This window comes from Merops nubicus, unplaced genomic scaffold, assembly GCF_000691845.1.
Source record: "Merops nubicus isolate BGI_N331 unplaced genomic scaffold, ASM69184v1 scaffold21392, whole genome shotgun sequence".
Lineage (NCBI taxonomy): Eukaryota > Metazoa > Chordata > Aves > Coraciiformes > Meropidae > Merops > Merops nubicus.
The window spans coordinates 14,027-33,872 of NW_008593091.1; the positions used below are offsets into that span (position 1 = coordinate 14,027).

Sequence of the window (19,846 nt, forward strand, 5' to 3'; positions counted from 1 at the left end):
GGCTGTTAGAAGTACATTTTGCTCGAGTAGCACAAGTACTGTCCCTAGGTAACAGGCAGAGGAACCTCTCTTAGACAAATGGAGCAAGTGACATTGACACTAGCAAATAGATGGTGGATCTTCATCTTTTTCCTTTTTTACTAATAACATGATAAAGGTCAAACTTATAAAAATTATCAAATCCAACAAAATCACCCTGTAGTTACATCAAAATGATTGGAAAAAAACCACTCAAATGTAGTGACAAAAAAAAAGCAGATGCAAAACTATGAAAAGACGACCTCAGAAAATGGTAGACTCCAACTGCCCGCTCCTTTTGGTTGCCACTTATCTGACTTGTATTGGAGAAAGAAATGCCAGCTGGCTTTTACTGCAGCATTAAAACCCTAGGAAACAATCTATTACTGTACATTACTATAGTGATCTAACATTACAGAGTTTGAATAGAGTTCTTATGAGATCTGAACTTTCTTATCTAAGACCGTAAGTCCTTGTTTGATTATAAAATATTCCTCTTCTGTACCAAATGACAGTTTTGAAAGCTGCCAAAGTGTGTTAATAGCTGATGAATGCAACGATTTTTGACATCTAAAGTACCACGATGCAGACTGACAGAGCAGGGATCAAAATTATAAAGACTATGATGTACTTGTGTAATCTCCCTCTGAAGCCTGACACAGTGAGGAGCACAGAGAACTAACAAACAGACACTGACTGTCACATCTGTATTACATCATCCTAATCTAGTGCAAATGAATGAAATGCAGAAGAAACAACTACTTTAAACAGTCTATATCACTGAATAAACAGCTTATTTATAGCATTTCCTGTATTACAAAACCCACTCATTAAACAAAAAACCTACATAGCTGGAATTCTCAAGACCACTCGGCATCGAGCACTGAGTCCTGCAAGATTTCTACCCACAATTTCTATCTTTGAGGTTTTTTTGCTTTTATAAAGCCATAAAGCAACACTATCCTAACATTCTATTAGAATATTCTGATATTCTTTTAAGTTATTTAGGAATAATTAATACTAATGATTCTCAATAGAATAGTTTAAATACTGTTAACATACCCTTTGAGAAACCAACAGAAATTAAGCTAAATTTATTTAAAACCTTCTCTTAAAAAATATTTTTTTTTTTTAATTGACTCAATAGCCTTGACATCTACTTTCTCTTTAGAGGGTGACAGTCATTCTGAGCAATAGAACCAAAAGGTGCATACTATATGGTATTGGGGAAGATGTTCACCAGCTTGAGCTTTACAATTGTGCACAGCTCTCCTTCAAACCTGAAAATTCTACACACTAGCAGCATTCCCCAAAACAGGCAGAAAATCTTCATATGTGGTTTTAGACAGCTAGAGGCAGCAACATACCCATATCCATATCCTTATCCATACTAATATAGGCATAAGAAACAGAAGGTACTACCCACAGACTGATATTTCTACAGCCTCTAACATTACTTGTGTATACTCTGCTCTCCTCTCCTCCAGAGGATTTACAAAGCTTTTATATATACTTTGTTGACTCCTAAAAGATTTCCACAGAAGCCAAGAACCTTAGACTAGCTGCTTTCAAACCCTTGGAAAATAAAATTGCTATTGTTAATCATCCTTTGAAGATCTTTTAGGAGTGGTTCACAGATCTGGAGAAGGTTCATCAACTATAAATGCAAAGCTGTAGGTTATATGGAAAGTAGTATTAAAAATAGCCTTCCAAGATGGTCTACACCTTGAGGAATTTCTTCAGCTCTCCCTTCTGCATCATCATCATCATCATCATACTTACTCCACCTGCTGTCTTCCTCAGAAATGTAGGCTTCAGCTGCTACAACTGTGACTTGACAAGGAAAGAACTAACACAAAGTAAAAGTATTTCTTGAAGTAAGTACAAAAGAGATACTGTAAAAGAAAGGCCAAGTTAAAATTCCCAAACAAATTCCTTCAAACCATTTATATAATAGTTTCATCAAGTAATTAGACTTGTTTATAATGTAACTTGCAGCAACATCAATTTTTGGGAAGACGGTATAAAAATGAAATAATGTGATTTACAAAAACTGTATTTGGCTTTTCATGCAAAATGTACGTAAATCTTTAAAGATGCTTTATTAAAAAAAATATAATGTAAGCAAAAATTAGGTCAGTTTTTACAAAACTTACTGATCTCTGTAGATCTACTGGGTACTGGAGGAGGCTGTGTACCATTGCGAGTAGGTGTTGATGACTGAGGGGATATGGGAGAAAAGGGAACCATATCAAAGATGTCAGTGGAGGGTGATTTAGGTGTCACACTGCCTGCCTACAATAAGGACAATAAATATTAGGGCAATATTTCACATGAAAAAGTTCACAATACTGAATTCTCCAGCATGCAGATAAGAGCCACATTTTCAAAAAAGCTAAAAATAACCATCAGCATGCAAAAAACAGCTCCTGACACCAAGCAAATGGCATTTGCAGTTCAGACTCTGAGACATGCTAAAACTCTCCCAATACATAAGCAGCTTTGTAACTTTTCCATTTTCAGTTCATCGGGTACAGCCAGAAATGTCTCCCAGTTAAACCTGAAAAAGCTGGTGAGAGGCAGTTCTCTATTGCAGACGTATGAACACAGATAGGTTCACAAGACCCATTTAAGGCAATACTGCAGCAACAATCTGCTGTGCCCTGGACTGCACAGAACACGTACCTAAAATTAAAAGACAAAATCCAAACATCTCGTTTACTAATTCTTCCTTACAAGCTCACTTATTTGACAGCCTAAAAAACCTGGTGTCAGTAAATCCTCAAATGTATTTTTTAGAAGTAACAACCTCGACATGCAATACACTGAGTATTAAGGTCCAAAATAAAACTCTTCATCCCTGAATTTAAACAGACAAGATTAGTAAGGCCCATGAATTTGGAAGGGTTAAAAAAAGATACTGGATAAGCAAAGAAACCTCAAGCCCAGCAATTAATACGGTTCTACAGCCGTATTTATTTTTGAATGATTCATTCCTCCTGCCATCAGTCCATTACTTTAGGACACAAATAAGGCATTAGTTAGAATAAACTGAGCACTGAAGATCTAGATTAAAACTGAGATCAAAAAGCCAAAGGCAAAATATATATGCAAAACTAGTTTGCATGTTAATGTTATTATTCAGACAAGACAAAAGCCCCTACATTTTGTGTCCAGGAAACTTTCATGGACCTAAACTTTATTTTAGAATACTGCTTTCTCTAGTGCCTTTGCTGCAGCAACTGAAGCTGCCCTCTGGCAGCACATTCTACAGATTTTTAAGCCAAATCTACAGGTAGCCCCTAACTATCTCTGTTTCTCTCTGGAGGCTTCAGTGACTGCTGAGAAGGAAAGGACATTCATCTACAGGCTTGCACTGAATGCACTGCTTGAAGAGAAAACTAGACTCCTGAAGTCCTACATTTCCTATTTCTTAGGAGCCTTGAGTATTTTAATTTTGAATTAAAAATGATTTAGAGCAGTCCAGTATCTCAAAAAACCTGGGAAATTTCAATCTAGGTATACTGAAGCGTACTGAGAAAAAAATAATTAAAAAAATAATGAAAATCCACATTTAATGTGTTGCTTCTTTTTTGTTGTTGTTCTGTTTTTAAAAAAAATCTCCTCTTAGTCATCTTATGCCCTGGCAAGACCACAGCTGAATTAACTTCATAAAATAACTCATTTTTAAGATTTTTACACGTACAGAACTCTTAGTGACTTCAATATAAGTTAGCATTACAATTTCAAAGATCACCTCTTCTGAAAGGACTTCAGTGCATAGTGTTTAGGCACAAGAGGCTCTTCTGACTGTGTCCATGGACCTTGCATTAACCTCCTGGCAACACTGGGCAGGCAGAGAACCAGTGTAAGTTAAGTCAGGGAGATCACTGGATGACATCTGTCCCCACTCAAAGCAGAGCAACAGATGTGTTTGACCCAAAGTAAACACCTAATAATCTCCTATACCTTTCTTCATCCAAACAAAACTCTGAGATTATAGATATGTTTTCGTCTGCATCAGGAAGGTGGCACCACTTTTAATGCATAAGTGCATGCCATATATTAACCTACATGTCCCATCAACATTGATGCATAATCCTAGAGAATCTTGCACATAGTAAATGCTAATATAGATTCTCCTTATTTCCTAGGAGTTTATGGCTACCTAGAAGCTCGATAAACAGTATTTTGTTTAGTCTTAAAGGAGTCTTCTAGGCAAAACAAGCAAACCTAAACTTTACACTGTCTTTTCTTGACTCTGCCATTTTGTTGAAGTTGCTGGCCATTTTAATACTGCCCATACAGCTATTGTTTAAGTAAAACTATAATTTAGTTATTTTAAGATACATATATTTTGAATACATATGAGCACAAGAAGCATTTTTATTTAGCGAACACATGCAAAAAGCCAGGATGTTTGCCAAATGCAGCCAAACGTTACTTGCAAATGGAGGAAAAATGGAGAATATAAGCATATTGCTCTCAAAAAAGCAGGCAATATGCCTATTTCATATTTAAGAATAATTTTCACACTTCATTTTGCACAGAGTTTTTATAAAGTAGGCTAAAAAGGTATTTAATGGCTGATCGCTTTTCTATTAGTTCATGGGGGGAAAAAGCCCTTGATGTTGGAATTTAGAACTTTTTTTGGAATAGCCATTCTTAATACAAAGAATTTTAATAGAAGACTGACAGATAACAGAGAGGTAATTAATTAATGCACTAAATTAAACATGTTGAAAAAATAAGAATTTATGTTTTGGACGTAGGAAACAAAAAGCTATGTAGAAATAAAAGTAAGCCTTCATGAATTCTGTATTTTAAGAGTATTCCTAGAGAATCCAAGATACACCTGCTCTGTCCTGTAACCACTGTACAAAATGCACATTTTTAATATAAAGTAATACACCAGAGGAAAGTAAAAAAAATCAAAACAAAAAAAAAAAAAAAAAAAAGAAAAAAAGAAAAAGCTTTTGCACAGCAGGATTACACGAGGTCTTGGGCAGCTGTATTCACTGGTTGGCTTTGGAAGACCACTTTTTGAAGGTGGTGGTATTAACAATCCAGATGGTAGTCTGGAGTCAGGAGAACTCCTAGGAGTAAGCGTAATGGAAGAGATATCTAAACAAGGAGGTGAATCCTCATTGTTACACCAGAAAAAAGTAGAGGGTCTTTGAAACATATGTTCATCATTATCACACTTTATGTGCAGCAGCTGAAAAGGAATCACAGAAAGAGAAAACATTCTGAGGAACAGAACATGGTAATGTCAGGGAAAGAAGAAAAAAAACCACACAAACCGTATTTCATACTTCAAAAAAAGTTTGTCAGCAACTTGTTGCTCAGTGCTACAGTTACAAGACACAGAACTTGAAAGTATTTAAACCAAAATCTAAACTATGCCCCAGTAAGAGGTAACACAGTACTAACTGGAAAGGAAGATGACTTGTTCCTTGGTAATTACACTAAATAAAATAAAGACAGGAGTCTTTCCAAAAGTTGGTGTATCAGATGCACTGACAAACATGTTGATCCACCAACAGATCAGCATTATCTCATATCTGCACATGTACGTTAGCAAGGAAGCATGAATCTGGGGAAGAGAAGAGTTAACTCTGGTGGTGAAAGCACATGTCAGAATTTTCCTTCTCCCAACCAGGAAACACCTACCATTTTTATCCCATAAATATTTAAAAATCATATTTAATTACTCAACTAAAATTTTCTTACAGTAGCAGATCACAGTGCCTGAATTTTAATGCTTATGATTAATATTAGACTTTGTTTCACTGCCCTACCTACAGAATCTGAGAACCTAAACATTTACAGTCTATAATACCCTTCTGCTATCTTTTCTGTGTAGATAAATGACTAATGGAACTTGGTATATTCCATGAGTATCTCAAAAGCTAAGACTCACTGTTGTAAAGGACAGGAATCTTTATAGCCCTACAACAGCAGCCCAGGTTACAGGATGGAATAAAACTTTGCTGCTGGGAAAATAGAAGTGTTGAGGACTAGTAAAATTCTCTCTCTCTTAATAAATCCACAGAACAGCCTCAGGGGCAAATGAGTATATCCACACCACAGTACAGATGGTAAGAGTATTCACTTCAGATGACAAAATGATAACTGCAAGGTTCTGGCCTGAACTAGGCAGACAAGAACCTGAACCTAGATGCATCATATCAGTGGGCAGTGTTCAACTGTATAATCAAGATTCATTGTGCATCAGGAGTGAAGCTGAGGGCTTTGTCCACTTTGACAAAAAACAAGACCTCTTGAGGTTTTTTTGCCTGAATGGGAAATATCTGCAACCCTGAAAAGTTTCAAAAGAAACGGATCTTCTCTAGGTAAAATTAGAAACGAAGAGCCTTTAGGGCTCATTCTGGAAAGAATGGCAAAAAGGAAATGTCTTTAAATGTTTAGTTTAAGAAATATGCACAAGCAATCTTTCTGTTGGCGCAAAGCTGTAATCCCTGCCTCAAAATCTGAGGCAAAAAGCTGTAGACAGTTAAAACCAGGCTTTAGAGGACAGATTCATCTTTGATTCTTAACAGAAAGTATTGAACTTCTTGGCTAGAGCTAAGAGTTTGCACATTGAGAAGGGAGGATTTGGATCTGTGCTGTAGGTGTCTTGCCTAAAAGACCCTCTGGCTTGCCCAGGCTGAAGCAGTGGTAGATATGTGCAGCAAAATTTTAAAGTCTGCTTTTACTGTCTTCATACACTGTCATACATTGTCATATATTGTTCCACAATCAATATGACATGACTATTTCATTAGAAGCTCATATAACTCCAGCAGACCAGGTTTTAAACTATTTTTTTTTAGAGTTATGTAGAAAACATTGCAAATCCTTAAAAAGTCCTAGTTCCTTTCTTCACTTTCTTTAGAGATAAGCCAGGTTAAGGGTACATGTATCCAAATTTAATGACAAGGCCATACTTATGAGAACACCAAATGCATACCACAAAACCCTCCATTCAAAATTTTCCCCTCATATGGGGAGAAAGAAAAATCCTGCAATTGCAATGAATTTATCTGTCGCCAAGCTGGAATTGTGAAACAGACATAGAAACCTACAAGACGTAGCATTTGGATAATTATTTCAAGACTATCACTAGACTACAGGCAGAAGACTTGCAATACTACTGTGGAAATGGTACCATGTAATACTTGCTGCTAGACATATATAAGGATAAAACAATCTCATAATTGTAACCACTGGAAGATATTAAACACAGACAAACAAAATAAGGATTGTTCTGAAATGCAAAACAGTAAAGGTACAGTAGGAAAATGTTTTCAGCAATGCAAAATAATTAGAAGATCTCAAAAAGAGTGCACAGAAGGCTTGTAAAATGTAGGAAATAGCACCAGGTTCAGAAAATGTAGGAGGAGAAGGGAACAGACCCTTACTCTAATTACAGCCTAAAACTGGTCTAACTTCTAAAAAATACTCTTACACCGAATTATAAAAAAGAAAAAATATAGTAGGAATCTATTAAGCCACCATTTTATATGGCAATTTTATTTTGTCTGAGCTTCCCACTGTGTAACATTGAACACATAGTATTGGTCAGGTTGATATATTACTTGCCAATTTGCTCCCCATTTCATAAACACAAGAAAACAACATGAAATCATTCTTAATGAAATCAATATACTAGTTCAGTGGACTTGATCTCTGTTACAATTACATGTTATTATACGCCTGTTAAAGGATTTATTTTTGACTCACTGTGTTTAGCATGATGCTGAAGATGCACCATTTGGCTGCATTTTCCTAGAAAATGTAGCATGATTGAATTTTTTTTAATTGAGAAATCACTTCAAAATTGTTTCCACCAGGTGTCTGAAGACACTGATTGCCACCTCCATATCATACCCCTGTAGGCATCACGTAAGTGTGTTACTGAATTAGAAAAGGTTTTTCTTCCTTCAAACATCTGAGTTGGTAATATACAGAATAGTCACAGTGGATAACTGCAGAGAATGTTACAGGGACTATGAGTGACCCTGAACTGGAAATCGTGCAGTTACTTGTAACACCACTGATTACAAGCCACCTGAGATTTGGGACTATTAAGGATCTATTGATTTATTAATTCATAAAATACTCCATAAGCATTAGCAGTTTCATTAATTAACTGTTACATCTTCAATTCGTTTAGTACTTTTTCAGGAATGTCACATCTGACATAGGCCATTTCAATTTATTTTTTTAGCATCACAAATAGATTTTAGACTGTCATGAAGGAGTACTCACTGAACTAAATACAGAATGCTATAAAACCGAAAGAGTAGAAGATAGGCAAAGAAAAAACATGGGCATTTTCCCACTTGGCAGTCTTAATGGAAACATGAATCAAGTGACATGCCTAAGCACATTTCAAAACTGTTTTTTGAAATATGTATAAAGTTCCAGTGTTTACCTAGGGGTTTTCTCACAAGTGTGTTAAAGTGAGGGCAATGAAGTACAGGTGGCTTACGCTTCTAGGTGACAATTAAAGAACTTAAAAATAAATGGTCTCATCAACCAGTATCTTTAATGCTGCATTTAAAAATAGAGAGGTTTCTGCAACACTGTCCTGATAGGAATATGCATTACATACTACTTTGACAATACTTCTAGTGAGGTTAAGAACACTGTCCCTTTTGTGGCTGCCTCCTCCAATACCTTTTTCTGCTGCCTTTCAATTTTGCCTCTCATATTTCATCATTCTCTCTTTTAAGCTATTTTCCAGAATATTCCTGTTTTCTTCCATATAACTTCAGAGTCATGCAGTTGTCACAACTTCCTTCACTTCCTTAAACATGTTGCTCAAAGACAAAGCCTTGAAGGCATGCCTGATGAACTACAGCCAAGTCCAAAATAGATTAGAAAATATCTCTTATCTCATCAGAGGTACCTTAGTGACCTAGAATGGTTTACTGTTCAGCTGACTATAAAAACCGAAGGTGATAACTGTATCTGTTAACCCACAAAAAGGCTGTGTGGACAGCAAAGGCAGGCTGCTTAGGCACCACTAGCAATATAAATAGCAAAAAAAGACATGAACCAGCACATGCACTGATCTCTGGAGGCTGGATTTATACATAGCAGTAGCATCCAAAGGCTTACTGTGATACAAACATGAGCAGTGTCATCATAAGCAAACAACAAAATGAAAATCAGATTGTCCTCCTATAATCGAGACCAAATGCAAAAATGATCAGTGACTAATGTATCGCCAAGCCACTAAAGGAGAGGAAAAGTAAACAGCACAGATAGAAGAGTAATGGAAAGTTTAGCTGTACATGCAAGGGAGTCAGAGACAAAAGGAACATCCCATGCCAACATTTCCCATGGCACATGCAAGCACAGCTATGAAGGCAAACTACTCTAAGGAAACTCCTAGTTTGGTATAGTATGTCCTAGACAGATCCATTCAGGAAATGAAATAAGTGACAGTTTCTATTGCATAACACTTCTGCATTGGCAAATATAGAAATTTCAGGGACTGTTTAAAGTTTTAGCAAGACTAGTATACTTAAAAACTCAAAAGAAGAAAAAAATGATCACCAAGCAGTTTATTACTTAGTGAATGTGTACTTAAATCTAAATATTTACAATACCCTGAGAGAAGAAGCGTGCAGAAGATTGGCAATTTGATGTTCAACTTTCACAATACATTTTATGTGAACAAATTTGATTATACAACTTAGTTGTCTTTTTTTCATTTCCAACTATTATCTCACTGCTTTTAATGGCTTCTTTTATAGGTTCAGAAAGAACTTTTATTTTTCCTGTACAGTTTAGTAAGTGATAGAAAAAACGCCTGAAGCTGATTGATGTTGATTTGGCCATATGGCTAGATTTAGAACAGCTACAGAAAAAAAATTTATAGTGATACTAATAACCAAGCAACAAGATATTTTTGACAGCAAATGTATCTGTCAAAAGCAGAAGCCTCCTGCTGTCAATGCTTTGCACTCACTTACACATTGGAAAAAATGTAAAGGGTCCGTAATTGCATTATTCATGAATATAGTTTGCATCCATTTCAGTCTGCCAGTATTTTAAAGTAAGTCCTCAAATCAACCCTTACATGGCCTGCAAAAAATCTGCAACATAAGCAAGAAGAATCAGGAAAGGAGTTTTAGATTACATTTCTCTTTATACTTCCCAGACAAGCCTATAACTCGCACTACTTATGAACTGGAAAGAAAAAAGTAATCCCTAATTTTTTTTATTATTATTATTATTACTATTGTTTTCAGTTTTCATGTGAGTGAACTTTAAAAATAGAGCAACTGAGGTCTTACAATGAATACCCTAATACTCCAATTCATTATTATTGCCTAAACCAGAATTTAATTAGAATAATTAGTAACAGATGTTTCAGCTGGAAAAACATGAAAAAATAAAATTATTTTCTGCTTACAAGCCACTGCTTGCATTTTCTTCTCTTAGACTACTGATGGATTTTGGACAGGTCACCACCACCTGTAACACGCTTTGTAAATATTTAGATGTCTGAGATCAGACATCTAAAAATAAAATTTTGGTTTAAATATCAGTCTGGATGTAACTACTTAGAATTAAAGTGTGCTGAGACTAGATTGGTTTTAAAATGTGCAATGAGCCAAACATTTAGAACTTTGTACATATTAAGTATCCATCCACAGTTTAAAGATGTTCTCAGATTCTATTGTCTTTTTGATGCTGAAGTGAAAACAGGAGATGCAATGTGGTCCTGTTCACAGGAAAATGGTCTGAGAATCAGAAGACCCAAGCTTTAGCTTCACTGTCAGAAAATGCAGAAATGTCTTGAAAAAAAACCAAACCAACAACAACAACAACAACAAAATCCCCAACACAACAGTGTCAAGGGTCAGTGAAATAATACAAAAAGAACTGAACTGCAAATCTCTGAAGGCATTTTCTATCTACTTCATTTCATTAAAAATTAATGGGAAGACTAATGTGTCTAGAATAATTAAAGACACAAAATCAATCACCTTCAGAAGGAAGAAGACACAGGAGTAAAGAAATGAAAGACTAGCACTGCATATAAATGCTTTCTCAGTTACTGACAAGTGGGAAAGACATTCTGCCCTGCCTGGTATAACAAATAAAGCACAACAGTGACATCACTTCTTGCCTGTAACAACACTGTTTCACACTGCAGGTGCAATAAATACTAAACCCCCTAAATCTTCTCTCATGGGGAAGGAAAATACACATCCATTGTCACCCTGAAATTACACCTGCTTAGACCACATGGCTTATGGTCCTCCTTCCAGAGTGATGGGGACTGAAGGAGAAGAGGAAGTAGCACACACACTGGGATTTCCAGGTTTCTATTTGTCATGTTCTGTGAACTGTCATCACAGGCCCTTGCAACACCTTCTGCTTCTTTGAGTTATACTTATTTAATCAGGTTGCTAGTGTAGAATTCTGAATTGCTAAATCAATTGCTGATTACAAAGTGTTTCTGTGACCATGCATTAATCACTAAAAGAAGAGCACAGTCAACAGCCTATAAGACAGGAAAGCCATTTCAGCACATCTGACAAATGTCAAGCAAGTACAAATAGTATACCAACAAACAAGAACAAAAAGGAAAGAATAAGATATGAAAATCCAAGGAACTCCTTAAGCATAAACAGAAGCAACTTATAACCATCTGTAGCTGGCTCCTGCAACTCAACATTCCTTTAATAATTATTGTGATGCCAATTCATGGCACATGTACTTTAATCATATTAGGTATCAAGTATCAGGGATTAAACTTTCCATCAATCATTAAACAATCCCTCCCTAGACCTCAACACACAGAAGAACATCCAGCTGGATGAAGAGATAAGGAGTCATAGCTGTATCAAATTAACTAAATATAAATAAATCACCTATGTCTGTAAAAACCTTCATATGGTACTGACATCTCTTTATAATTCAACAATGTGAATAGAAGAGCTATGAGGAAACCTAAAATTTATAGTTTAATAAATCTGTTTGAAATCACGAGAATGACTACGCTGTGTTAATAGCACATAACACAAAGAATATCTGCAGGGAAGCAACTTTTCCCCATCTAATCAAAAGTGCTTAGGAAGTGACTCAGACGAGGTATTATTCCCCATGCTGAATATTCCACTTCATTTATGTAAGCTATTTTACTTAAGTATTTAACAAAATACTGTCAGGAGATTTAAAAATCTCACTGACAAAAATGGTCACAAGATAGAACTGCTATTTTTTCTTTTCTGATTTTGAAGACATACAGCAGCAGTAGTAGAGATATTATTAACAGCATAGTACTTAAAAGTTGTAAACGTAAATTCACCAAGTAAAATAATATTTTTCTTTTAATAAAGTGATCTTTTTCATCACAGAAATTATGTGGAAATAGAGGAGAACATTCTTTGTGCCAGTTCTGCTTTTTTCTAACAGGAGTTGAACTGATAGTTGATTTGTATTCAAAGTATATGAAATTAATTGCAAACTATAACAGGCAATCAATTATGAATTGCAAGTTCCCTCTTTCATACATATTTGTTGCTCACCTATTAGAAGAAGAGATAGGTATCACCAAATCACATCCAGTGCTATTCCAGGCACTTGGACTTATTATCCCTTCATTAGAGTCAAACTATCTTAAAAATATTTATGCTTCCCTTTACCTGCACTGAAATAACTTCATAACACCACCACACCATTCCTCCTTTTATTTTCAACTTAATAGTTGCATTTATATGTACTTACTCTTATTTACAACATCCAGACCTACTTGCACAATGTCTCTAAGTAAGGTACAAATGTTGACAATGTCTGGTGTATACAATTATCTTCCAGATTTGACAAAGACCCTTTCCTAAAAATGTGGTTTTGTTTGTTTAGTTGTTGGGGTTTTGTTGGTGTGGGGTTTTTTTTGTTTGTTTGTTTGTTGGGTGTTTTATTGTTCTTGGGATTTGGGAGGCGGGTTTTTTTTGGCTGCAAAAAGAAGCAACTAGCTTAATCCAGACTCCTGCATGAAGCAGGATCCAATTAGATAAAACTGCTGAGGACCATGTCCAGGAAAGTTTTGAATATCTCCAAGAGTACAGAAAGCTCCAAATTCTTTGGGCAGCCTGTTCCACTATTTATTCATTTATATAAATGTATTTTATGGCAGAATTGATTTAGATATTAAATAGGCTGTTAGATGGCTCTTTGTGCAATTCTTGTCACAAAGAAACTCAAAAATTTATGACAGAAAATGTCTGTGGGTTTCCTTTTAAAGATCAAAGAGTAAATAAAACAATAAAATTATATGTGAAAACTGTTAGCTGGTCGTGATTATTAAAATTAATATTTTAATATGAATAATTATATTATTTTGTTGTAGCATATGTGCTATTTAAGCACTATGTGTATTCATTGTACCAATAATAATTAACAATTAAACACCATCTAGGGAGAGAATTTACCAATGGCTGGCAAATTTACAAATTTAGATCTTGACTCTTAAATAAGAAATGAGATATCATTGTCTTAAAAGACAAAATAAATCACAAGCTACTGGCTATTTTTTTGCCATTAATAATTTTCTTTACATTTTTTGCTAAATGTAATTTCCAAGTTCTTCATTAATTTAAAGCAATGTATCTATCATAAGAGACTTAAAAGCCTTTTTAATTGAATTGAAAGATACATTTAATGATTATATTCATAAATAAAAATAAAAAAGCTGCCATCCCAAATGAGGAAAATAAAAGATGAAAGAATTGACTAAATTGATTTTAAATCTAGCATTAAAGTTGATTACCTCTCCCTGAATGCTTCATAAGTGAGAAGACATTCATAGTACAATTTTCGGTTATGCAGTATTTATCATTTACGGTGCTCTCTCCTATAAATAGACTTTAATAAAATGAAATAACAGTTCCTCATGGGAACAACCATTTAATCAATATCAAGGGAGCATATGGACACTATTGAAAAACTGGCATCACCATTACAAACATACTTTTACATTGCCCAAAGTTCTACACATCTATTCAAAGGGAACTAGTGTGCATCCAGGAGAGGAACAAGCTGGCCCAAAATGCACAGCCTGGAAGCAATCCATCTTTTTGCTAAGATTTTGCCATATGTACATTAAGAAATGTGATGTATTTTTAGTTAGCTAATGCTGTACAGCTAGAACATACTTGTAAGAAGAGGAGGGTCATTAGGATCAGTCTGCAATGCAACCTGCATTAGATCCTGCCTAGATAGAAGTAGATGTCAGTCAGTCAGCCAGTGTGATAGGAACTGCTGAAAGCATGAGAAATTTTTGTTGAGGAGGAACTCACATTTACTCCTTTTTGCCTACCCACCTAATGTTAGTTCCTGACACCTAATAACTCTTCTGAAAGATAGACAAAAATTTTTGTACAGACAGAAAGCTCCTAAAAAAAACCCAAGTAGCATTCGTGACATAGATCCTTTAAGTGCAGAAGAGAATTCTTCATCCTTAGCTCTCTGCTAGGAGTATTTACTGTCTCTATGCAGCAACAGATAGGTATGAGAAGGATATTAAAAGACCACAGTTTGAGAGTCTGCAATTTGGCTTCTGTTGGCATGTCACAACCTTCCTGTTACTTCACTACTGCATTTCAAACAGGTATGTTATATTATCACTTCATGTTAGTCACAATCACTGGAAACAGCATGGATGCTAATAATTATGGTAACACAATGATTGTAAATTTAGAGCAGCTTCAGATACAAGAGTTATGTTCATGTACTTACAGGAGATGCATGTACTTGTGTTATTCTTAACTGGTTTTCCAGATCTTGAACTTTATTTTTCAGTTCTGCATTTTCAGTTTCTAATTCTTGAATCTACAAAGCAAGTGATTATTGCAACAGCTATTGGGATATTCATTCACTTCAACAACAGTGTCAACTGAGAGCAAGTTTTATCTGAGATCTGGTGATTTACAAGCTATGTTTAACTAGTTATCTGATTACAAAAAATGAAATTTCTGTACCTTCCATATTTCAACCTTACTTTTCTCTTTAATAACCTTGCAAGATCGCAAAACAAAATTCTGTTTCACAGTTATTAGGTCTTTTTTTCAGATTTATTTTAACTATCTGTTGCAATTCTTAGCGATCTGAGAATAATGTTGGAAATTATGCTGTCATAGCAAGCAGTTAACATAAACATGGTAGCACGTTCTTTTATCTCTTTAAAAAACATAGTTCAGAACTTACTCTCTTCTGTAAACCTGCAATTTGTTTCCTTGTTTCAACATCTTTTCCTCCAGATTCCAGGAATTTCCTGTAAGCTAAGTCAAATGCTTGACCAATTGTTAAAGTTATCTCTTCGGCCTTTACATAAAACATAAGATTAAAATGAATATATTAGAGAATACCTTCTATAATTATTTTCATGTCATATGATCACAAAACACTTTACACCCCATGTACTGTGTTCAAAAGGTTTGCTTCATCCATCGTGATGCCAACACCACAAAGGACCATGGCAAACACATTTCATCAAAACACCATGACAGAAAAATCCTATGAAACCAACCTAAAAATACCTTGGATAAAGGGACCGTGAAATGGCAGAACGCAATCAGCTAATTTTTAGTATAAATTAAGCCTCTAATTTCTGCAAATATGGATAGTATGTTGCAGTATGTCTTTTTCTAATGATTTGTGAAATAAATGCAGGCTTTTCACTCATGAAGGAAATTGTTTTCATTTGAATGGATTAATGTTTTCATGTTAATGGATGTTTTGACCCCTATTGCTTTCCAATTTGGATTTCAACACTTATTTTTACAAGTCCAATAAAAATCTCAGTCAACATACTGTAGATAAACATATTCATCTGCACAAATATTTCTGATGACAAAAATCCAAACGTAACTTGCATTTCTATGTGCGAAACACACTAATTCAGCAGTTCCATGCTGAATTGAATCATATGTTATGATGTGTATGTCCAGTTGGTGCAGAAAACCTACTTGAAAAATAACATGGGTAAGTGTACAAGAAGTTGGTTGAGCACACCAAGGTTTCAGAAGAAACAGCTGGCTTACATGAGACACCAATGAAAGGTGAACATAGAGATAAGCCATTTGCTTGCAACTTCAATAGAGAAAGCAAATGCAATAGGAAATAGCTTTTAAATCTTTTTAAACAATTTGGCAGGGGAACAAAAAACAAAACAAAACAATACGACATTAACCTGGCTAAAGTTAAACTAGAAATTTCTCTTCTTTATTGAAATGAAAACCTGAAATTGGTTGCTCAATGCTAAGAACATTTATTCTTCACCATCTGTTAGAGCATGAAGGGCTGGATGCACAAAAATGGTACAGATCGTGAGGCTCCGAGCCTTTTATGCATCAGGGCAACAACAGTCATTCAGTAGAGCTGTTTGAAGACCTGAGTTCCACAGGAATGAAGAATTAACCCCTCTATGATGGGGGGAATGAGTAAAAAAGGCACAGGATAGAAATTTGAAGAGAAATGAGCAGACGTGGATAGCAATTCTGAACAGTACCTAGTGAAGGTGCTGGAGCAATGTAAGTGAATAACAAAACCAGAAACACTGTGAAGTAACATATAATGCTACATAACTGGATACAAACAGAAATGAATGTGCATCTTTTTCTAAAACCAAAATATTGTTTCCTTAATATTTCCTTCCTATAGCTGAGAAACTTTAGAATAAAGAAAAAGAGAGGCTCCAGATTATAAAAAACCCTAAACATTCATTTTTGCTGTGAATACCAGTATTTTTATTTAGTTAATTACTTTCAGGGTAAATGCATGACCTTGTTTCAGCTAGACACCATTTTCAACATTTCCTGTCCTAAAGTATTTTTTTTTGTCTGCTATTGCACATTTTTGAACAGTTGCCTTGTTCTGTCTCAGACATGAGAGAATGTCAGTGGCTGGTGCAATGAATTCTCTGCTAGTGCACCACAGTATTAATAAACTTGAGAGATGTGGCAGGGGGTGGTGGGCAGAAAGGGGAAACCTTGCTGTAAATAAATTAAAAAAAAAAAAAATCTGAGGCAGACACATCAGCAGAAGAGCCTGTGAGGGTATCTCAGCCACAGGCTTGCAGCAATCTGCACAACAGCTGTGCAAACACTTCCAACTTAGTGGGATGCAGTCTCTTCTGAGAGTACTGCAGATGCTTGCCCTAGGATATTGAGCTGGGCAGTAAGGAGAACAATTGTCCCAAAAAATCACCTTATACCAATGAAAAAAAGGATCTCCTTTAAATGGATGCATCTAATTTACAAGGCATTATATTGGTGTGAAAGATTCTATCCAAAGGGACCTCAATTAAAAGGCAAGCTTTCTGCCTTTACTACCTATTCCTGTTTTCTTTCAAAGCAGACCAAAGCCCATAAAGTCACCCAAATTCTTTTAAAGCCTCTTGCATACTTACACACTTTTCACTGTCAAATACATAGCAAAGATGCTTGTTTGATTCTGAATCTTTGCATATGAAAGTAAATATTCTCTTATCAGTTTTATCATCAGCACAAAATGATATCCTATGGAGTTGACAGTTGTGCTGGACTTCCTGCAAAAAGATAAAAGAAAGATTGTTTTCAAGAAATTACTGTACTTGCTTAGCATAAAGATGCACAAAGTTAATCTCTAGATTTTCTCATGTCCATAAGAGCAGGTAGGTTGCAGTAATATTTTTGAATGTCTCTCATTGTACGTAAGAGCCTCAAAAATTGACTTAAAACATACCAGAACTCACCAAACTCGTCTCCTAACAAATGTTCCCATTTTTACTGAATGTAAGCAGGATGTTTCTATTTGGACAGTATTTATCTGGAAGTGTTTATTTGGAAAATAATTTCTGTTCTAGAAAATTGGTTTTATTGTTGCCTTGAGTCCCTGGGCATTTTATTCAGGGACTGTGATGATAATGTAAAATCCATTATGTAAATGACTATGTAAAATACTCTGTTCTTTTTCCAAGTGCTCACCATCTTCAGATTTCACCATCTCCCAGGATTTGTTAAAACAGTTTTAGTGAAATAAGTCCTGGCCTTTCTATCTTAAATACAATAAATGTTAATAAAATTACTTTGTTATCAACATAAAGGGGCACAGAGAAATAAATTAAACATCAAATCAAGTGCTTAAAGTGGAACATAAATAGCTCTTAAACTTTATTTGCATATTTTGGACACCGTATTTCACTTCCCATTAAAAAGCATGTTTCAGATATTTAGAAAGTTGCAGTGGCAATGCTCTTCAGCTGAGAGAGCTTTAGGAGTCTGAAACAAAGTATCTCAACTATTTTTTTTTTGTTTTTCTTCAACAAGTCTCTTCTTGGTATTTTATTTTATTTGGCTTATTATATGGGAAAGCAGTATTTGCTTTAAAGGAAAATATGCAGCTTAGATGTGAACTATTATCTATTAAAAAAAAAAAAGAAGTTTCTGTGCACCACCAGGGTTCCCAGATTGCTATAAGCTCATAAACAAGGGCATGTTCTCTCTGCACAGAACCATTTATTGCAAAAATGTACTAGACAAGCAAACTTTTCTCCTTGCCCCAACTGGGCTCCTTTTCTCAGTGTTGACAGCCATTGGTCAGTGTAGCCTACATCTCCCACGTCTCCAAATCTCTCTCTCTCTTAATCTCTTCTTGTGTGGCTCTTTAATAGTTACATGTAATAAAACATGCTTGTTCTGCTTCTTTTAGGTTTCTAGATCCAGATAACTACTTCATATCATTTAAGGACAAAACCACTTCTCTACAATCCTCCTTTTTTGAGTGCCAAGTATAGAAACAAGTCTTGACACATGAGTAGGCCTCCTGTTCCTACCACAACTAACAGTCATCACATGAATGGATACTGATATTTCTCTGTGACAACATTGATTTCTTTCAAAAATACACAGAAAAATATATTGTAATCTGCAATAATAACAGGGAATTTAAATCATTTCCTAGAGCACCTATAAATTGGGCAAACAGAAGGAAAACTTGATTCAAATTTACATTTACATAGAGCTTTAAGAAATGGAAGTGGGGGAGGGAAAAAAAAAAAAGACTACTCAGAGCTGATCACCGTTTGAGTTGTAATAAAAACATTACTAGGAGACCAGAATGTTCCTATTCCCCCAGGAACTTCCATCCCACAGCTTTCTGTTAATCTCTGAAGGAAAAGTTAGGAAGATTAACAGATTTTGGCATTTAAAACTGGAACTTTATAACAGTTTCTGCCAGGATATGGGGTTTAGTATCCCTTTCTGCCCTATGATGGAAAGAAGATGCAAAGCTCGCCATTAAAATTGACAGGGATAGTTCTTGTTCCCTCTTGCTTTTGGCCTGCTGAGTTGTAGTTCCATCAAGAGTGTGAGGAGAAAATAAGTTGCAAGTAGATAGCCTTGAAGCAAAGCTACCTTTTCTCAAAAGGCAGTACTGCTGTCTGAAAGGTGATGATTACTCCGGAATTAAGAAGCAATAACAAACAATTCCTTCAGATTCAATATTCATCACTTGTACACAAGATTAAAGAGCACTCAGATGTTAAGAACTGCTGACTACTGAATAAATACTTTTGAGCTCAATTATATTTATCTTATTATTCCTTTTTGAAGTCTGGGAGGAGGATGTTTTGCTTACTATGTAACTCCTTCCAAAAGGCTGGAAGGAACAGAAACAACAAGGAATAGGAAACTCATCCACAGGATGATTCAATGGACTGTTGAAAAGGCAGGAATCATTATCTTGTGCCAGACTAAAAGCCTACAAGAGTGCTTACGACCTGCTGCATGAAGCTTACAGAGAAATTAGTAACACACATGAG

At 35.3% G+C, this 19,846-nt stretch overlaps 1 protein-coding gene across 1 annotated transcript in view; it reads right to left on the reverse strand.

The window, feature by feature from the left end:
- GULP1 (GULP, engulfment adaptor PTB domain containing 1) overlaps positions 1–19,846 on the reverse strand; it is a gene marked incomplete at its 5' end in the record, with an annotated part of 42,024 nt that overhangs the window by 12,402 nt on the left and 9,776 nt on the right. The window contains 4 exons of the mRNA XM_008935368.1: positions 2,175–2,313; positions 14,785–14,877; positions 15,253–15,369; positions 17,456–17,593. Coding sequence (XP_008933616.1) covers positions 2,175–2,313; positions 14,785–14,877; positions 15,253–15,369; positions 17,456–17,593 — 487 coding nt within the window. The remainder of the gene's footprint in view (positions 1–2,174; positions 2,314–14,784; positions 14,878–15,252; positions 15,370–17,455; positions 17,594–19,846) is intronic.